At 43.1% G+C, this 22,392-nt stretch overlaps 1 protein-coding gene across 2 annotated transcripts in view; it reads right to left on the reverse strand.

Moving 5' to 3' along the window:
* EPAS1 (endothelial PAS domain protein 1) overlaps positions 1-22,392 on the reverse strand; it is a 166,401-nt gene that overhangs the window by 16,144 nt on the left and 127,865 nt on the right. For both annotated transcript variants that reach the window (XM_073672055.1, XM_073672056.1), the window contains exons 8-13: positions 19,326-19,432; positions 13,591-13,738; positions 11,775-11,980; positions 10,371-10,558; positions 7,909-8,022; positions 6,720-7,210 (exon numbers count right to left, since the gene is read on the reverse strand). In XM_073672055.1, coding sequence (XP_073528156.1) covers positions 6,720-7,210; positions 7,909-8,022; positions 10,371-10,558; positions 11,775-11,980; positions 13,591-13,738; positions 19,326-19,432 — 1,254 coding nt within the window. The remainder of the gene's footprint in view (positions 1-6,719; positions 7,211-7,908; positions 8,023-10,370; positions 10,559-11,774; positions 11,981-13,590; positions 13,739-19,325; positions 19,433-22,392) is intronic.

Here is a 22,392-nt window from a genome sequence, read left to right on the forward strand (position 1 = left end):
ACTGTATCGGAATTCCGATACTTAATTCCGATACTTTTATAATATCGAATACCGGAATCGGAAGTTCCCATAATGCCTGCGCTCTGCAGTGTCTGTGAAGGATGACAAGCTGGATGGCAGCGCTCAGCTGCGATCCAGCTTGTCATCAGAATGCCATCCCAGCGGGGGAGAATTCTCCTGATTGTTTAAAAGCCGGCGCGCGGTAAAAAGCCGCCGGCTTTTAAACAATCACGCAGCCCCATACTGCTTCCCCGCAGCCTCCCACCCCGATCCTCCGCTCCCCTCGCCACCTCCCATCCCGATCGTAAATTAGGACCGGGCGGGGAGCGCAGCACCAAGGAGCGAAGGACCCGGGCGGGGAAGCCGGCAGTGAAAAGACTTCACCGCCGGCTTTCCCGTTCTGTGCTGCGCTTTCCCGCCGGTTATTTCAAATGAACAGCTGAGGTATCAGGTGATGCCGATCAGCTGTTCATTTGAAGTAGCCGCGGTGCCCTCAGAGGGTTCATGTGAGTTCATGCTTCACTGCATGAACTCACATGAACTTTCCCACGGCCGCACAGGTCAGCCTCACCTCCCAGACCCGTCATGATTAGTGTGTGCGGGGTGTGTGTGTGTGCGGGTGTGTGTGCGGGGTGTGTGTGTGCGGGGTGTGTGTGCGGGGTGTGTGTGCGGGTGTGTGTGCGGGGTGTGTGTGTGTGCGGGTGTGTGTGCGGGGTGTGTGTGTGCGGGTGTGTGTGCGGGTGTGTGTGCGGGTGTGTGTGCGGGCAGACATAGGCCGATGTGACACTACTACTCCCATCGGCCTATGTCTGTCCCCCGTCCACTCGTGCCAGCAGGATCAGCTCGATGGGAGCAGTAGTTCCCATCAGCCTGATCCTGCTATTTAAATTGCCCTACTGTGTCCCCAATAAATGTTAAATACATGTCATTGGTGGCCAGTGGTTACCTAAAAGAAATTAGTTCATACATTACCTGTCCCCGCCGATCGCCACCTAAAATAAAGTAAAAAATAAAAAACTACACCTATACTCACCAAGACACCTAATTCCCCGAAGCCATCGATCTCCTGTAATAAAATATAAAATAATAAACCACAACCTTATCCTTACCCCTCCGTAGTAGTCCACGAGTGTCCCACGAAGATCTCCAGTTCAGAGCAGCCACATAGAATGTGACCGCTCTGAACCGCTGCCGCCGCTAGAATGACGGGGCCGTAAGGGTTCACCGGAGTTCAGGCAGCGCTGCTCCGGTTAGCTCCTTTACGGCACTGCTGTATCGTGAGAAATTCCCACGGTACAGCACTGCCGTAAAGGAGGTATCCGGAGCTGCGCTGCCTGAATGCACTCCGGTGACCTCAGTCAGTGGCTCCCGCTGCCGGGAGCGGACGTGTTCCCGGCAGCGTGAGCTTACAGCAGCCATGCACAGCTGTCACCATCTCCAGATGTGACAGCTGTGCATGGGAGATCAGCGCAGGAACGTGGACAGGTAACTATTTTTTTTTTAGTAAACTAAGAATTAAATAAAATGGTGTTTTATTTCAAATAAATTATTTTTTTCTGGGTGTAGTGTGTTTTTTCTTTTTAACACTTTGTAGGTTAGTAATGGGGGTGTCATATAGACGGCCATCATTACTAACCTGGGCTTCATGGCAGCTGGCGCTGACATGAACCCCACCACTATTACCCCCTGCCACCGCACCAGGGCAGCGTGGAAGAGCGAGGCTAAGTGCCAGAATTGGCGCATCCTATGGATGCGCCATTTCTGGGGCGGCTGACGGCTGGTGTTTCTAGCCTGGGAGGGGGCCAATATTCATGGCACCCTTCCTGAGCTATTAATATCAGCCCCCAGCTGTCTGCCTAGCCTTTGCTAGCTATTAAAATAGAGGGGACCCCACGTCATTTTTTTTTGGGGGGTCCCCCATTTTAATAGCTAGTAAAGGCTAGGTATTCAGCTGGGGGCTGATATTAGTAGCCTGGGAAGCTCCGTGGGTTTTACCCCCTTCCCAGGCTTCAAACATCTGCCCCAGCCGTCTGCTTAACCTCCGCTAGAGACTAAAATTATGGGGGATCCCACGCCATTTTTTTTTTAAATAAATCCTTTATTTTAACACTAAATGACATTTGAGGACTTAATAAAGATGCAGTCCCTAAATTATTATTTATTTTTTAATAAATTTTTCCCAAAACTTTTGACGTGGGCTTCGCCATATTTTTGTATGCCAGCCAGGTACAGCATCCAGCTTCTATGAACGCGCCATTTTCCGGGGCGGCCGCGGACTGCAATTTTCAGCGGGGGGGGGGAGGGCAAAAAGCTTGGGCCTCCCTGCGCTGCAGATTCCATCCCCCAGCTGCCTAGTTGTACCTGGCTGGACACAAAAATAGGGAGAAGCTCCACGTTTTTTTTTTTTTAATTATTTCATGAAATTCATGGAATAATTAAGAAAAAAAGGGCTTCCCTATATTGTTGTGTCCGGCTAGGTACAAATAGGCTGCTGGTGGTTGGGGGCAGCCCGTTCCTGCCTGCTGTACCTGACTGGACACAAATATAGGGCGAAGCCCCACATCAATTTTTTTAAATTATTTCATGAATTTCCTGAAATGATTTAAAAAAAATTGACGTGGGGCTTCGCACTATATTTGTGTCCAGCCAGGTACAGCAGGCAGGAACGGGCTGCCCCCAACCACCAGCTGCCTATTTGTACCTGGTTGGACACAACAATATAGGGAAGCCCTTTTTTTCTTAATTATTTCATGAATTTCATGAAATAATTAAAAAAAAAAAATACGTGAAGCTTCTCCCTATTTTTGTGTCCAGCCAGGTACAACTAGGCAGCTGGGGGATGGAATCTGCAGCGCAGGGAGGCCCAAGCTTTCTGCCCCCCCCCCTCCCCCCGCTGAAAATTGCAGTGCGCAGCCACCCCGGAAAATGGCGCGTTCATAGAAGCTGGATGCTGTACCTGGCTGGCATACAAAAATATGGCGAAGCCCACGTCAAAAGTTTTGGGAAAAATTAATTAAAAAATAAATAATAATTTAGGGACTGCATCTTTATTAACTCCTCAAATGTCATTTAGTGTTAAAATAAAGGACTTATTTTAAAAAAAATTGACGTGGGGCTTCGCCCTATATTTGTGTCCAGCCAGGTACAGCAGGCAGGAACAGGCTGCCCCCAACCACCAGCTGCCTATTTGTACCTGGCCGGACACAACAATATAGGGAAGCCCTTTTTTAAAAAAATTATTTCATGAAATAATTAAAAAAAAATTGACGTGGGGCTTCGCACTATATTTGTGTCCAGCCAGGTACAGCAGGCAGGAATGGGCTGCCCCCAACCACCAGCTGCCTATTTGTACCTGGTTGGACACAACAATATAGGGAAGCCCTTTTTTTCTTAATTATTCCATGAATTTCATGAAATAATTTTAAAAAAAAATGCGTGGGGCTTCGCCCTATTTTTGTGCCCAGCCAGATACAACTAGGCAGCTGGGGGCTGCAATCCGCAGCGCAGGGAGACCCAAGCTTTCTGGGCCACCCCCGCTGCAAATTGCAGTCCGCAGCCGCCCCAGAAAATGGCGCGTTCATAGAAGCGCCATCTTCTGGCGCTGTACCCAACTCATCCAGGGCCCTGGTGCGGTGGCTCACTGGGTAATAAAGGGGTTAAGGCCAGCTTGGCATTATCAGCTGGCCCTAAGCCCAAAATTCATGGGGTCACGCCAATATTAGACATGACCACCATGAATTTCTAGTAAAGTATTTAAAAAAACACAACACCCAGAAAAAAGTCCTTTAATTGAAATAAACACACAATTCTTTATTGTTCTAAATTAAACCATACTTACCACCACGCCCATTCCAGCTGAAGCCAACGATCTCCTGCAATAAAAGTAAAATAATAAAGCAACCTCATCCTTACCTTTCCATGGCTCCCACGACAGCTTCAGCTCTGCTACATCGAGATGACAGGCTGGACCGCAGCAGAACGCTGCCATCCATCCTGTCATCCCGCAGACACTGAGAAGCGCAGGCATACTTCCACTCCTCAGTGTCTGGCTGTGACGGCATCCAGATGAGCCGAGGTCATGTCCAATGAACTCCGCTCACTTCATGTACGTCACTGACAGCGTGGGAAAATTCTCCTGCACTCAGCACTTCAGCGTGAGAATTTTCCCACGCTGTCAGTGACGTGCATGAGGTGAGCTGAGTTCATTGGACATGACCTCACCTCATGTATGTCACTGACAGCGTGGGAGAATTCTCACGCTGAAGCGCTGAGTGCAGGAGAATTTTCCCACGCTGTCAGTGACGTGCATGAGGTGAGCTGAGTTCATTGGACATGAACTCGGCTCATCTGGATGACGTCACAGAGAGACACTGAGGAGCGCAAGCATGCCTGCGCTTCTCAGTGTCTGCGGGATGACAGGCTGGATGGCAGCTTTCTGCTGCGGTCCAGCCTGTCATCTCGATGTAGCAGAGCTGGAGCTGTCCTGGGAACCATCGAAAGGTAAGGATGAGGTTGCTTTATTATTTTTCTTTTATTGCAGGAGATCGTTGGCTTCAGCTGGAATGGGCGTGATGGTAAGTATGGTTTAATTTAGAACAATAAAGAATTGTGTCTTTATTTCAATTAAAGGACTTTATTCTGGGTGTTTGTGTTTTCTTTTAACTTTGACTATGGGGTTAGTAATGGGGGTGTCTTATAGACGCCTCTCCATTACTAACCTGGGCTTGATGTCAGCTGGCATTATAAGCTGACATCAACCCCAACCCTATTACCCCCTGCCACCGCACCAGGGCAGCGTGGAAGAGCGAGGCTAAGTGCCAGAATTGGCGCATCCTATGGATGCGCCATTTCTGGGGCGGCTGACGGCTGGTGTTTCTAGCCTGGGAGGGGGCCAATATTCATGGCACCCTTCCTGGGCTATTAATATCAGCCCCCAGCTGTCTGCCTAGCCTGTGCTAGCTATTAAATTAGGGGGGACCCCACGTCATTTTTTTGGGGGGGTCCCCCATTTTAATAGCTAGTAAAGGCTAGGTATTCAGCTGGGGGCTGATATTAGTAGCCTGGGAAGCTCCGTGGGTATTACCCCCTTCCCAGGCTTCAAACATTTGCCCCAGCTGTCTGCTTAACCTCCGCTAGAGCCTAAAATTAAGGGGAACCCCACGCCAATTTTTTTTTAAATAAATCCTTTATTTTAACACTAGATGACAAGTACAGTAATCAACACTGTCACTGTACTTCATATATATGTGACTGACATGTTTCTATCTATCTAATCTATGTGTGATTCTCTATTCCTTCTATTCTAAATTGTCGGGTACAGATGCTGAATTGCCGGCCGGCTTTCTTAAAGAGACGGTGCATGAAAACACTATTATTTTTTTAAATAAATCCTTTACACTAAATGACAAGTTCTGTAAGCAACACTGTCACTGTACTTCTTATATATGTGACTGACATGTTTCTATCTATCTAATCTATGTGTGATGCTCTATTCTGTCTGTTATAAATTGTCGGGTACAGATGCTGAATTGCCGGCCGGCTTTTTTAAAGAGACGGTGCACGAAAACACTAATATTTTTTTTAATAAATCCTTTACACTAAATGACAAGTACAGTAAGCAACACTGTCACTGTACTTCATATATATGTGACTGACATGTTTCTATCTATCTAATCTATGTGTGAAGCTCTATTCTTTCTGTTGTAAATTGTCGGGTACCGGTGAATGCCGCTGATGAATTGCCGGCTTTTCATGTCATTCTACATTATTCTTAGTTGTTTTACTTCATGTAGAATTAACCTACAAGGAAAGAAAGGGTTTATTTTCATTCCGATATTTGTGTCCCATTGACTTGCATTGGTTTCCGGTATCGGAATCGGCGATATCCGATACTTTTTGGGTATCGGCCCGATCCAATCCGATACGATATTTCCTGATATCGGAAGGTATCGCTCAACACTAGTTATGGACATAAGACCCGGACCAACCCCAATACTACTGAACTGGATTGAGATTACCAAAGAAGCCTATACTGATCTAAGTTTGAACCATTGGGGGGGGGTCTAAATTATGTATCCGTAGCAAGGAAGCAATTTTTTAATAAATTAGGTTGTTCCCAAAAAATCAAGTTATACCCTATCCATATCTTACTGAACGTTGGTGGTCCAACCGCTAGGACCCAAAGGGATCCCTAGATCGGAGCTCTTTAACCCTGAGCTCTATATCTTCGTTCTGAATGGAGCTGAGGTGCCCATGCGTGGGGTCTGCTCAATTCATTGGCTATGGGACTGGCAAGTACAGCACCCGGCTTTTTCCGGCAATCCCAAAAACAATGAATGGAGCAGAGACCATTCATGCACACTTCCACTACATTTAAGTTCTCCATTGTTGGGGGGGTTCCAGATCGGACACTCCGCGATCAGCAAGTTCTAACTTTTGGAAAGTGATACATCATGGGCGAATTTGGTGAAAGTCTATTACGCTATAGGATGTTTAATATATGGAATTTCATGAAGCAGATAGATATGAACATGGAAAGATAAATATTACATGGGTAGATAGATAGATATGGGATAGATAGATGAGATAGATACTGTATATAGATAGACAGATGAGATACTGTATATAGATAGACATGGGATAGATAGATGAGATAGATACTGTAGATAGATAGATGCTGTAGATAGATAGATAGATAGATAGGATCTATCTATTCTCACCTCTGCTTATATAATGGCATGCTGTGTAAATGCATTGGACGTCCTGTAGATGAATTGGTCGGAGTTTCGTTGTACTGATCCATCGCTCTCCACCTCGTGTGCATATAACTGACTGGGGGATCTGGAGGCCATTGTATGTTAGGCCGTCTACCCATTGAAGACAGTGGTGTACTAGCACCTGGTTGATATGCTGATAATGGTAGCGATTTTCTCTCACCATTAAACATCCCATTGGGCAGAGTATCCTGACTGGGATTACTACCTTTAGTAGTCACCATAGGGTGACAAAAGTTCTGCTGGAGGAACTGGTTCTGTGCATGAGGAGCATTGGCCTGGAATAGTGTATTCATATTACTCATGTTGTGCTGGGGGGGTTGTGCGTTGTCACTGAGGGGACACTCATCTTGACAGATGGGATTTAGTTCGAAATCTTCACCATCCATGGGAATGTATGGAGCAAGGGTTTCAAGATCCAATTCATTAAAGTCATTCTATGGGAAAAACAGGGATAAAAACCATTGATATAAAATTGGTACAAATGCACGTTTCTCCATTGTACAGATGGAGTATGTGTAGGTTTACGTAGACCCTCAAATCTGTATTATAACCAGGAACTGCAAACATAATTCTGATGTTTCCCCCAGAAGTGAAACGCTACTGTGCAGACTCTCAATATCTACATCTCATAACAAGCAGATCTGAGGAGAGCAGGGTCCAGTGGCGACTACTATGGACTCATTCACATGTCCGTGATTTTTCATGGACCGAGCAATCCATGCAAAATTGTGCGGTCATGTCCGATATTGGTCCAAGTGTCAGATCAAAATCGGCAATATAATTTAATTGGTTTTGGGAAAAATCAGACAGCACTTGAATGCCATAGATAGAAAAAGATAGAGAAACTTTTTTTGTTTTTCATCCGAGAAAAAACACGGATGAAACTCGAACAGATTTTCTCGTACAAGAAAATCACTGGCGTGTGAATGAGGCTTCTGCACCCGCTGTAGCTTTACCACTGCCTCCATCACTGACACCCATTACTACCTACACCTTAATAAAGCACATAATTGTGCCCTAATTAGTAGAATTCAAGCTCTGACATATGTTGCCAACTGGTTTTCTTCCAAATCCTGGCAATAAACTGCTAATTTTTGCTGGAAGCATAAATTCCTAGCTATAATCAGCATACCTGGGTAGTACTGCATTTATTCTTTGCCTCTGTATCCATAGCAAATAGCTTTTCGATCAGCTCAATCCTGAGATCCTCTTCTAAAGCAGTGTAATATTCTCCTGGACTGCTTGGCTGTTAAAGAAATAAGATAATAGTTAATATCTTGTTTCCAGATGCAGGTTTGGTCGCATTGGGGGCTTATTTGAAATTCAGCCACAGGTATGCTCACTAATAAGACTATCACCAAACTGTTAAACTTGGATAGTAGCTGTTCATATTAACTCAGTGTTACATACATCTCCTCCCTCGTCTTTGTCTATCACCCTACCTGTGCCCTCCATTCTGCAATTAATCAAAGATTAACATCCTCCATAATCCGAACCTCTCACGTACGTCTCCAAAACTTCTCTCGAGCTGTGACAGTTTTCTGAAATGCACTACCCTGGACAATCCGATTAACACTTAGTCCCCAATTTTTTAAGCGTGCTTTAAAAACACATCTCTTTGGACAAACTTATCAATCTCACTTCACTAAGCTAACTCTTCCCTCTTCCCCCTTTTCTAAATTTTCTTAAGAATCTGGTCCCTCCTATTCATATTATATCATAATTCCTATTTATTATAATGAAAATATATTCTGAGTTATTTTTTACAACTCTCATAGAAGGGAATGGAGGTAGATTGGCTCCAATTTTTTGAGTCAAGTATCAAACATTCATGGCACATCTTTGTGGATTTGCTATAAATCTCCAAGAGACAACCCCTTTAAGACTACATTATGCAGTTTATCTGGAATTTTGCACAAATCGCAAACATAGGGCTCATGCACACAACTAATTTTCTCGTACGAGTGCTATCTGTTGTTTTCACGTACCTATGATATTCTATGAGGCTGTGCACATGTCTAATTTTTTTCCTCAGAGCAAGTGGTACATGCGAAAAAATCGAAGACATGTCACATTTTGATCCGAGTGTTGGATCAAAATCAGCATTGCAAGTCTATGGGTCCGTGACAAAAAATCAGACCGCACTTGGATCACATCCGAGTGTGTTCGGGTTTTCACGGACTGACAGAATGGAGAAACTTTTTTTTTTTCTCTCCGTGTCCAAGAAAATTGGATACCGCTCTAATCAAACCCATAGGAGTAAAATGTTGCGGTCAAGCGCTGGCACGGATCCTAATATATATATTGTTAATGGATATACAGTTCTGCAGAAACAAAGCACTTAGAAATACTTAAAAATGACAGTGATTAATTGCCCTTATGGCCGTCAGGCGTACTGTTTGATCAAATCGTAGGTGGAAACAGTGAAGAACATCCAGTCCATGGCATAGTCACAGGTACACATGCAAGGACGCTTCGCCTTCCAATTGTGATTTTAACCTGTTAACCTTGATCCATTTAGTTGCAAGTGAAATACTCAAAGACTTTGGAGTAAACCTTTGGAGTCAGGTATGTGTTTTGGGCAACCTTCCCAGAACGTGTCAGAAGTAAATTTTGATGTATGGTTCTCTGACAGTGTTTTGGAGACAACATAACAGACTCTTGGCACAAGGTCCGTCAGGGCTTCAGTAGGTGAACTCACCCTCAAGGTCAAACTGCTTGATATATTCCAAAAAATATTGCATCTACATAAAAACTTAAAAGGATTGTTATGATTCAGGTAATGTGTTTTTTTTTTAAAGGTATCTAACAATGTTTCCCCACACTTGGACCTCACTAGGGTTGTGCCAGAGAACCATTGTTGGATTCTCTGGTGGGCCCAACAAATGACTCAAAAATTAGCCTTAAATTTTGAGTGCGGGCCAACCACTAGGCTCTTTATTTAAATGTCGATTTGCGGACAGTCTATTAATCCTCATTTATGATGTGTTCTAATTTTGATTCCATTAGGTACGCTTGTGTACGTTTTGTACAACTAGAGGTTGGTCTTCAGAACCATTTATTTGGTTCAAAGAACCCCAGTCTGATACTGGACCCTATAAGTCTGTGAAAGGCATACAATAAAGCTCCTCAAAAAATGTCTTCTTGGTTTTCGTTCTGATGATCTACATGGTACCCAAGAATATACAAAAAGACACATCTTTACTCAAAAATAAAGACTATTCCAGGTGAGAATCACCATGTCCCATGATTTCAACCTATAAGAGTCTGCTACGCTTCTGACTTCTTCTTTCATTTGATGATGGGTACTAATGATGACTATTATGTAAGAGCAGTCATATTTACCAATCATGGAGTCGTAACTATATCACAAGTCATGGGTTCTTAAGAAAAAAATGAATAGTCCATTCTTTTTCCTCCATCATTAGTGGTTGTCACCTATCATCTGTCATCATTTAAGAGTTTGAGATCAATTATATATATATTTGACTGTTTCAACAGCTGTCATGTAAGAGGGCGGCTCATCGAATACTAATTTTTTTGAAGATACGCCTTAATTAATTAAAAAATAACACACAATGCACTATTGCTCACCGTAGAACAGCTGCTGTTACTGCTAGCACTTGGCGTACTGCTTCCTGGAGCCACCTGAGGAGCTGTGAAGGACGGAAGGTTAACAATCTCGGCCTGGGAATTGCGGCTCTTGACTTCCAAGGGCCACTTGCTTTGGCTGGTCTGGACACCATTATTATAAGTTGATGGTTCCTCACAAGTTTGGCCACCTACAGAAGAAAAAAATACTGTCACTGAAATTGTAACATATATATATATTTCTTTTTTTTTTTTTTTGGTCAATGTTATGGCAAATTGGGTTCAACTGGCCATAGAGATGAGATGGCTAACTTTCCCGGATTCCCCATAAACATGAGCAGAGAGAGGAAGCCCCTGCCAGAGGTCTCCCCTGAGAACTAAAGGATTGGGAGTTGAAATTGCTTTTCTCCCTTGATATCATACACAACATATGGTCGGCAAGTCTCACACAATTAGAAAGGGTTGGATGACTTTTGTCTAATGTCTACTGGGCCTTTTTATTACAGATGCTGGAGGGGGGAATATTGGGTTTTAACATGCCAGACCTTAAGATCCCATTGGAGACAAGCCACTGCCAGAGGTCTTGTGCAATAGATTATTCCATTTTACCTATTGAAATAAACATGCAGGAACAACCAAGCTGAGCATGCATGTTTATACAGGATGAATAACTGAAGATAGAATAGCGATTGGGTATGTGGATTTAATCTCACTGAAAATTCTATAGACAGGAAACCTAGATTATATTGACATGTACAACTAATTAATGGGTTATTCTCATCTCACAAAGTCATAGCCTATTGCTAAGTTATACAATCACTTTATGATTGGAGGCAGTCTGACTGATGAGCGCGGCACCTATCCTGAGAATTAGGGGGCCGCTATGATGTATCATTGCTTTCCCCTGCATCGGAGCACTTCTGGTCACCTGGCCGTGCAAGTAATAGTTGGCTGTGCAGGCATCAATCACTTGAAAAAGGCTGTGATGCCTCTCCTTGACAAGCAGGGAAATTGGGGCAAAAATGTGACGGAGCCACAGAGGCAAATCAGTACTGTAGCCCCTTTATTCCCACTAATTATAAAGTGATGGCGTACCATAATGACATGCCATCAATTCATGAGATAGGAATACTCCTTTAAGGTGAGACATGTATAATCACTTTTAAGAGAAGAAATATAATGATTGCGTTGGCCATGTTACCAATTTGCTAGCCTCATTACTTTTCAGGATCTATACGAGGCAAAATTCTAAAAAGAAGCAGAAGTCTGATGATAGATAAGGAAAGACTATACCCATAATAAGGATAAGGAAAGTCTATACCCATAATAAGGAAAGTCTATACCCATAATAAGGATAAGGAAAGGCTATATTCATAATAAGGATAAGGAAAGGCTATATCCACTTACTAAAGTCTAAAGAGATAATCTCATCTCCTGGTGTCGGGGCGAGTTGTGCCAGCTCTTCGGGCTCTTCCTTCAGTTTGGCAAACAAGAAGTCGCTCGTCTTGTCGGACACAGCATTGTTATACATGGAGTTCATGGTCATCTGATTCGGTTTGAACAGAGACTCGGTTTGGTCCATAGAGAATACAACATTGTTTTTCTCAATCTCACTGCGGAGAGAAAAAAGATCAAAAGGCAAAATTAAATAACAAGGGAAATAATTTTCTTCAAACGACAATCTTTTACAGGAGGAAATCTCACCACTAACTATTTTAGTAAAAATGTCCAATTCCGTGTTCATTGTGATTAGTTCCATCCGGCATGTGAAAATCAGGATTTAGCTTGAAGATTGCAAGTTAAATGGGTTTCAGCTATCTTCCAAAAACATTGAAATTTAGGCTAGGGTCACACGAATATACTTTCTCTAATCCGAGAAAATCGGTCCGATTATGCTCATCACAGTCTGACCAGAGTGTGATCATAGTGTGATATGATTTTCTCGGTTGAGAAGATGGAAAAACAAAATGGCTCCATCTTCTCCATTCTGTCAGTCCGTGAAAATCGGACTGCACTCAGATGTCATCCAAGGGCAGCCTGATTTTTTTTCCCATGGACTCATTGACTTGCATGGCTGATGCAAATTGTACATGCTGCAGTTTTTTCTTAGGACAGACTTGGTCCAAGGAAAAAATTGAACATGTGCACGACCCCATAGAATAACATTGGTCCGAGTGCGATCCGATGTTTTGTCAGATCACGCTCAGACCGAAAAGAAGGCCATGTGCATGAGCCCTTAGCTTCATTCACTTTAAACAGAAGCTGTCAATACATTTTTACTGCCCAAACCACAGGCAGCATGAATCGGAGCCGGGATGCATGATTGCAGGTATGTATTTCTCTGAAATGCTGCTGACCAAGGACTATAAAGAAGAGAACAGACTAGTCCTGCCCTGGCCAACTCTCCCTGCCTCACTTCAGTTGATTGACAGTCCACTCCCATGAATGTACATAGGGAGAGACCTGTTAACCAACTGGAGCAGGTCGAGGACATCATTGGACTGGTTAGGTCTTTCCTTGCTGGCCTTCCAAAATATGTCTTCTCTGAAGCGCTGCCATTGTGCAGCCAGGTTCTGATTCATCTTGCCCGTGGTTTAGGCAGACTGAATCTAGAGACAGGTTCCTTTTATTGAAGCTGAATGGCAATACCAGATGCAACCATGGACAGGTGTGGCGCTGTTTCTGGGAGAATGCAGGCTTTTAATCCTATTAAGCTCTCAAAAAAAACATTCGATAGAGTTCAATATTAAATGTAATAGAAAGATGGATATATTGTGGGATATTACATATTCCCTCATAATAGTTATATTTAAGGGTTATTTCCAACATTAAAACTTATCACCATCCTGAAGAGGCTCTGAAATACCCCATTGGGATGGAGTGGAGGCCACACTGTATATGGGACTGCTGGAAATAGCGGAGTACGGTGCTCTCCTATTTCCAGCAGTACCATAGTTAATAAAGGGAGCAGTGGTGCCACCACTGCTATCAACCAGGGCATTTCAGAGCTCTGTTCTCATTATGGTGGGAGTACCTGCGGTGAGGCCCCCCATCAATCAGCAAGTTATCACCTAATCACAGAATGGATGTTAAGCTTTAAAGTTAGGAATAATCATTTAATAATAATATTAGTTGCAATAGTGAAAAGAATCAGTTGATTGTTGAATTGACCATATATATTCCATATGATGCTGTACAGAAATGATATTTTTTGCTTCCTCACCTCAGGACATAGTTCACACAGACAATGCACTGTGGCTGGGAGTTGCGTGTATTGTAAATGACGGTGCCATGACTCTCCACCCAGACATAGCCGCCATGCTTGGCAAGCATCCGGTACTGACCACTGACCACTTGACCTTTTGTGCACACTAGAAAAATCAAATTTGGATATGAGAAACCATAACATTAAAATTAAAATTTACATTTTACGTTTTGCATTTCTCAGATTTATGACAATTTAAAAAAAAAAACAATACTCCTTTATCACACAAACACAAGTAGTCCTGTGCTGCCCCCAGGGCTCTCTTTACTGTGCTACAGCCTTCATGTGCCTTATATCCGTCTAACCGCTGCAGTCAATCACTATCCTCACTGGTTGTATCTGTATGTACGGTAAAGAGGCCACAGAGACAGCAATGTTCTACAACAGTTAGAATTTTATTTTATACCATTAAATTTTTTCTTTCTTTCCAAATCATCTACAGGGCTGGTTGGAGACTTTAGAATATCCTAAAAAAGAATCTGTCACCTGTTTTTTGGTACCCCATTTGAGAGCCTTATGATGTAGGGGCAGAGACCCAGATTCCAGTGATGCATCATTTACTGAGCTGTTTGCTGCAGTTCTGGTAAAATCCTTGTTTTCTCTGCTGCAGATCTAGCAGTTCTCTTAACGCTGAGCTCTGTATAACCTAGACCACACCACTGATTGGCAGCTTTCTGTGTACACTGTGCATAGGCAGAAAGTTGCCAGTCAGCTGTGGGGGTGGGGTTATACAGAGCTCATGAATATGGAGGACTAGAAGGCAACAGGTTTACTAGTCCTCTAGTGATAATCAGCTGCTGATAAAACTGTGGTTTTACAAAAAAATAAAACAACATCGCTGGAATCAAGGTCTCAGTCTCTACATTATGCCGCTTTCAGATTAGGTGACAAAAACCTGGAGACAGATTTCCTTTAAAAAGGTGATCAGGCTTTAAAGGGGTTGCAAAGGCAAAATAAAACCTTATTCAGACTGGATGTATAATAAATATCAGACTCAGTAATCCTCACCGACTGGCATTCACCAGTAGGCACAGGAAGCGGAGATGTCGCCATTTAGCCAGCCTCCAGACTGCTGCGGCCTGTGATTGGCTGCAGTGGTCAGGTGGCTTTGAGTAACTTTGAGTAGCGCGTCACTGAATGTTTTCTACTTAAAGTCACCTGACCACTGCAGCCAATAACAGTCTACAGTGTTATGAAGAGGCTAACTGAGCAGAGTTGCCTGCGTTCAACGGTGATCCAGGTGGGTGATTTTAGATGAATATTTCTCAATATTACTGAGTTTGTTATTTTTCAAAGATCCAGGGCAAGGTTTTATTTTGATTGGAAAAACCCTTTAATGATTTATCCCGAACACATCAACATCATATCAGTGGGGATCCGTCACCTGGGACCCCAACGATGAGCTGACCGAATGGAAACAGTGAGTGGAGCTGAACAGCACAGCGCCTTCCACTGTGTTGTGGCCACTGCCGAGAACTGCAGCTCCAGGAACACATGGAATTCAGTGTAGAGTTCACTATCTCTATGGTGCATCCTTCTGTTATAAAAAGTCTAATGTGGAGAGGTCACTTGTAGAGTTGATCAAGCACTGAAATTTTCGAGTGCTCGGTACTCGAATCCAGCACATCGGACGCTCGGAGGTGCTTGACTCGAAGTGAATGGCAAACCCGAACATTTTTCCAGAGTATGGTAAAACATTCTCTCTGTCTCTATCTATCTGTCTATCTCTCCAGCTCAGATAATTCACTTACAGGAGACAAGCACTCGAGCACCACGCGATACCTGGCACTGCTCACTACTCTATCGAGTACCCCAATGCTTCATCGAGTATCGAGCATTGCTGAGCACGCTCGCCCATCACTACTCACAGGCTTGCAGGGACTTGCTTTGCCCCTTGAATACATCTATAGCGGCGACCAAAAGTTTTGCATTTTTTTTAGAAGTTTGATTACTTCTGTCTGGTTGTTGTGATGCCATTTCCCTGGTGATTAACTTAAAGTGCATGAAGTTGTCATCATGCAAGACCTTAATTTTAACCAAAATGCTTTTGAATATAGGTATGGTCATTTAATTAAAGAAAACTGACGGCCAAAAGTTTTGAGGATACTATTTATTGATCACAACATTGAGAGTAATTCATTGCTTACAATGTCATAACTTAGTATTTTGTAGCATAAGCTCTTGCTTTAATCACTGCACCACACAGACGGGGCATTGAAGCCACTAGGGTATTCAAGACATCTTGAGGGATCTAGCTCCATTCCATGTCCAAATCTGTAAACAATCCATCTTTATTGCTATGGGTACGGCCCCCAACTGGTCGCCCTAACTCATCCCAAAGTTGCTCTATAGGGTGTAAATCAGTTGATTGGCTTGGCCACTGCAACAGGCGAACATTTTTCTTTGCTAACCAATTTTTTACTAAATTGGATGTGTGTCTTGCTGGAATTTCCATCCCCTGCCTACTTTGGTTTTACCATGTGGCAGCATTACATTCTCCAGTATATCCTTCTACATGGTAGCATTCATATTTCCATCAATTCTATGCAGAGGGCCAATGGCAGATGCAGAAAAGCAGCTCCAAACCATGACATGGCCTCCACCATGTCTCACTTTAGGTGTTTGGTAATTTACATCACTACATTTTCCAATTGGGGGGTGTATATAGTGCTTGCCATCACTACCAAACGGATTGAACTTGGATTCATCCGACCACAACACCTTAGACCAATCTGTCTCTTTCCATTGTCAGTGCTCTTTGGCAAACTCAAGTCGGACCTTCTGGTTCTTTGCAGAGATGAAAGGCTTCTTGACTGGAACTCATGCATTCAACCCTACTGCTCTTAGCCGTCGCACTACAGTTTGGCGACTCACTTTGACCCCATATTCTTCGTTCATTTCATGTGAAAGCTGTACAGAACTTTTATGGACATCAGATACTGACTTTTCCTTAATAATGTAACCAATCTTGGAGGAAGTTTTCCGTCGTTGTCCACTTCTAAGTTTGTCAGCTGATCCATAACCTTCCTTTTCTTTCTTTAATACACGTGACACTTGACTCTGAGAACAGATGAATTCTATAGCTACCTCTTTTTGGCTTTTGCTTGACTTCACTCTCAGAATAACAAGCTTCCTGACATCTGGTGATAAATTTGGCTATGTCTTTGGCATGTTTTAACCTAAAAACACACATAAAAAAATAATAATTTTTAGGCAAAATTCGGCTGCCCATGGCAAAATATGCAAAACATTTGGCCCAGCAAATGTCGAAAACTAACACATAAAGGGATAAAACAATGTCAATTTACTTCCGGTTTACTAAAACCACCAGGAAATTGGCATCACAACAACCGGACATATTGAATCACACTTTTAAAAAAAAATGCAAAAGTTTTGGTCGCCACTAACACAGATGCATTGCAGATATTTGGATGCGTTTTGACTCTTGACTAGAGATGAGCGAACCCCATCTTCATCTTCGGCGTTTGTAAAGGACAGTTAGTGTCCAGTGCTAAACGCTGAACATGGACTTTCCCCGGAAGTCTGTTGCAATGTTCGGAGTTCCGGGGAAAGTGAGAGATTTTTTTTTTCTTACCCGAACCCAACATTCAGGACTCCATTGTTTTCAAAGGGGTTCAGGTTCTGGCTCAAGTTCGGTTACTGTTCTGGCAGCCAAACCCAACTTTGGAATAAACCCGAACTTCCACGCGTCCGCTCATCCTTACTCTTGACCTTGTTCAATGTGTTTGCATTGCAAGGTCTTTGTATACAGACTACCGAAGTCTCTTTTGCTACCAAGCTAAGCAGTCCTCATATACATGGTCCTATACATAACATCTGACTCTTTCCTAAACTTTTTTTTATTGCTTTTGAGCTTCTTAGTTTATCATTTTTTATAACATTACACCTGGTTTGATACATTTTCACACTCCGCAAACATGTGTGATAAATCTATTTGTGTCTGGCTCCATCACCTGCGAATCACTTTATAACAAACAGAATAAAATATTAAGTGTAAAACCACAAATTAATCCTTTGTCAGGAATGAGTTCCAATCGTTTAGCTGAGTAAATGTTTAGCATTGCGCATACTGTACTAATAATAAAAGATAAATTACACACTGTCTCCTGCACACAAGAAACACTATGTGCTGCGTCCTCTGCCAAATTAAGTACTTAACTTCCAAATGATCTCAGCCCAATTAAGGATTTAGATGCTATAAATCTACACTTCAATAACACATTGCTGGGACTCTTCAGGACAATAACCTCACCTCAATGTGGAAACATTGCAACATTGTGCAAAGGAAATGAAGTGTGATGACTTTGGCCTCCACTGGCTAATTATCGTGGCAGCTTATTATTGATATTCAGATTTGTATATGTTGTGTTAGTCAGGCCACACTCGTGGATAGGCTGCCAACTTCTATTCTCAAGGCTTAAAGGAGTTGTCTGCTTTGTACAATCCCTATTATTTAGATGGATTCCCCAACGAATCTTTGGGGCAACAGGCTGTCTGTACGCTTTCCCTACAAGCTCTCAGGGATCCTCACTTCTGCACAGCGTAGCGCTCTCACTGTAATTGCAGAAAATTCTTCTCTATGCAGCCTTGTATAGGCGAGAACACGCTACAGTTACACTTGTCACCAGGACCACAGACTTCCCACATGCTTTCCCTAAGGTATCCTCACTACTGCACAGTTCTCTCTCTCCCTGTAGTGATACAGCCACAGTGACAGCACTGTGCAAGAGTTCCTGCACTCCTCTCACAGTGACACATATTTTATCTATAAAGGAAGCAAAATAGGGTTATTAACCTCATTACAAAGAGTATCCAAATTATATTTGTAGTTTAAAAAAAACAAATAAAAGTTTAGTTACTCTTTCAAGAGGTAAGTATAACTCTTTCTACATTGTGTAAATGCCACTGTACTCCTGAATCTGGTGTTGTTGTTCTTTAGTTTTGGCTCCTGTGCCTCTCTATTCTAGAGATACGCCCCCCCCCCCCAATCTTCCCTAGCTTTTAGCCAACTGGGCGTGGTTCAAAAGAAGACTCCCATAGAGAAGAATTGAGAGCTATCAATCAGATTGAACAACATGCATATATTGGGTGGGGCAAACTGTATCCACAAAGTTTCTTATATCACTAACAAAAAACTAGATTTACATATAAAGGAAGAAATATCTCAGAAATGGAGAGACAAAAGACAACAATACCAGATTCAAGAGAATATACTAATAAACATGGGATGTGGATTTCAGCTGCGTCGCTGACTCCAAAAAGGATCCGAAATCAGGATTTAAAAAATAATGGTTTATTATCAACGCGTTTCAAAGTCAAACTGACTCCTTCTTCAGGACTATCACATTCAAGAGAATGGCTTTCACTAGGTAAAAAAAAAATACATATTTGTGTCCTCTTTATGTAATATCAGCTAGATGGTGTATTATGCAGGAAAGCTGCAAAAACAAGTCTTATGAATGTTTCTGATTGACTCCATGCCTAGTTCTACACCCTTCCTGATCTCAACAGATGGGGAATACATAGTCTGTGCATTCACTAGGTAGAAAGGAGGAAATCGAACTAGCTAAGGAAATGTGACCTCTTGTACGGAAGAATAAAAAGCTATCCACATACTCACAAATCTAACCATATTCCTTACAGCTTGAACCCAGATCTTGCTTAATACTCACAATTCTGGTGGCTTTTAGTCATACTTTCCGAATCCAGGGCATGATAAAACTCATATGCCGAGCGCCCAAGCAGCTCCTCTTGATGGTATCCAATCAATTCAGTAATTCTTCAAGAAGAAAATATAAAAAGGAAAAAAATAAAAAAGTTTATTATATTAGATTTGTGATTTATGCTGAAAAAGAAGAATCTATATGTGACAACAGACCGCGCATTTAACATTTAGGCTACGTTCCCACGATGACTATTTGGTGCGTTTTTGATGTTGCAGATTTTCTGCACCATTTCCGTGCCTATTAAGTAAATTAGGTTACTTACAGTTTTACATTGCGTTTTACATGCCTTTTTAGCGCATTTTTGATGGTGTGTTTTTGTGTCGTTTTGGTATGTCATATTTTAAAGAAAGTTGCTTTGTTTTTGATGCATCCTGGTATTTGGCTTTGACAAAACCTCATTGATACAGTCATGTGCGGATTATGTGCATTTTTGATGCATTTCCACAGGAGACACACATTAAAAACGCATATACCGTATTTTTCATACTATAAAGACACACTTTTCTCCCCCCAAATTTGGAAGGAAAATGGGGGGTGCATCTTGTAGTCTGCATGCAGGCTTACTGGGGGGGTTGCAGCGGTGGTGGAGCAGGGTCCCTTCCTCAGGAAGCTGGCGGCGGCAGAAGTGTGGCGATGCTGCGGGTCCAGTGTCGGCGGTGACCAGAGAAGAGTGCACCACTGCTTTCCCCATGGCCAATTTCCTGAAGACGTGGGCCGCCGGAGGCAGCGCGTGGACAGATTGGGATCTTGGCTCAGCTGAGATCTCGATCTGCACACGGGCTGCCTCTGGCGGCCATTTCCCTGAAGCCCGTGGCCTCACAAAAATGGCTGCCTCCGGTGGCGAGTGTGCAGATTGAGATCCAAATCACGCGCCACCGGAGGAGGCTATTTTCCGGCGGCCCACGTCTTAAGGAAAATGGCGGCCAATGGGAAATGATGATGGGAAATGATGCACTCCACCGACACTGGGCCCGCAGCATCACCACACTTCTGCTGCCGCCACCGGCTTCCTGAAGAAGGAACCCTGCTCCACGCAACGCACTCTGCTCTGCCTCATCGCCGACACCGGGCCCGCAGCATCACACCGCTAGGATTCCCCCTCCTCCCACCCAGGGCCTGTGGGATTGCCCCACTTCTGCTGCTTCCTGAGGAAGGGATCATGCCTCCTGAGACCCTGCTCCATCGGCCCCCAGGTAAGATACCTTAAATTCGGACTACGCGACGGACCCCCATCTTCTAAAAATCTTTTTTTTCCTATTTTTCACCCTAAAATTTGGGGTGTGTCTTATGGTCCAGTGCGTCATATAGTCCAAAAAATAAGGTAGGCCCTTTTCCTGCGGATTTTCTGCATTCAATGCACTTCCATGGGGAAAATCTGCACATAAAATTCAACGCACACTCCAAGAGAAATTGACATGTCGTGGATTTGAAACACAGTTTACGCCAAGTAAATATACAGCACAGTGGGCAGGAGATTTCTATAAATCCCATCCACTTTACTGGAACTGTAAGACGCTGCGTTTTTTCGCTCAGCATAAGTAGGCAGTGTGATAAACTCATGGTGCGCACACAGCCTTACAGGTTTTTTTTTCCATGACTAACATCCATGATCTACTAGGATGTAGGATTGATCGACTCCTCACCGATCAGCTGACTGAAACAATTGCAAAGCCGATCCTTTTACTCTCAATGGAGAAAAGCAGATAGCAGAGGGTTCGGGCAGCTTTTTACTCCACATTTGTTTTTCTCACTTGATAAAGACGCTGGTACGGCGTTGAATAAAAAACCTTATTCTCATCATCATTTGTGAAGAACTGATTTACTCCAGCTGCGCAGCCCACCTCCGTGTTCATCCAACTGGATCCGAGCTTTTTACTCCACACACATAAAGAGTACGCGGACGCTCGAGTCAGAAGGAATAGTCGTCAGGCAAATGAGCATGCGGCTAAAGCGCCATTGTTTCTGAAAAAAACGCAGACTCTTATTTCCCAAAACAGGAAACAACCTTTAAGTCTTTCTGGACTTCTACGGACTTGTCTTCAACTAAATTCTAAGAAAAGGGATTTATGATCAATTTCAATAAAACCAAACCTACCATCGTAGGGTAAACCAAATCGTTACATGGTGTCAAGCCACCAGATTTGTTGAAGCACATACAGGCGTAGAAAACCATGTCAATTATCAATCTCATTAAAATAACTGTTCCACATGATGTAGCCCTGCGGTAAAATGAGCCCCGCAGTAAGGACAGATGGAACAAACCCACAAGCGCGGCTCCTGTTTGGGTAAAGATGGAACAGAACATTTTATTATATTATACGGTGCTTCTCAATCTGATCCACGGATGACTTGGTCACAAGATGGGCATCTTCTATAACTTTCTTTTAAAGGGGTTGCTCACTTTTTACATTGACCTATTTAGATAATAATCTAAATCTACGGGTAGATTACAGGGGATCCAGGGGGGAAACCTGTCCGGTGGTGTTTTATTCCTCTGTTGCGAAAATTAAGAACGACCTTACCATGCCCACTGAAATCTGTTTAATGCATGGACCCACCTGAGAGGGACGTTTTTGTAGCCTTCTTCCATGCCGATTAACCAACAGAGGTCCATGCTGATGGACCGTCGTCTGTTAACTAAGAATGTCCTAAAATGTTATGGAAATTGGAATTTCTATATCAAACATTAGGTATCTGATCGCAAATTCCACCAAAATTGTGACCAGAAGTGAGACAATTGACATCAAAAGTGCCGGGCATGTTCAAGGGGGCACTGGGCAATGCGTATGTTCCGGTATTGCTATATGTTGGACAATTTTCAGTTTACTCTATTGGCTATTATCATTTACTCTATTTTTTTTATGTTTGTGAGACTCCCAGGAAAAAAGGTGAGATCTCCGAAACTCCCGGAAGAATCGGCATATCTTCCAAGCTCCACTAACAAAATCTGAAACATCCCAGCATCAAGCCATACTGGAAGGGTAACTCGGGAAGGCAAAGACCTAGGTGTGTA

Source organism: Phyllobates terribilis, unplaced genomic scaffold (assembly GCF_046119375.1).
Source record: "Phyllobates terribilis strain yellow unplaced genomic scaffold, ASM4611937v1 Scaffold_3__8_contigs__length_932513732, whole genome shotgun sequence".
Taxonomy (NCBI): domain Eukaryota; kingdom Metazoa; phylum Chordata; class Amphibia; order Anura; family Dendrobatidae; genus Phyllobates; species Phyllobates terribilis.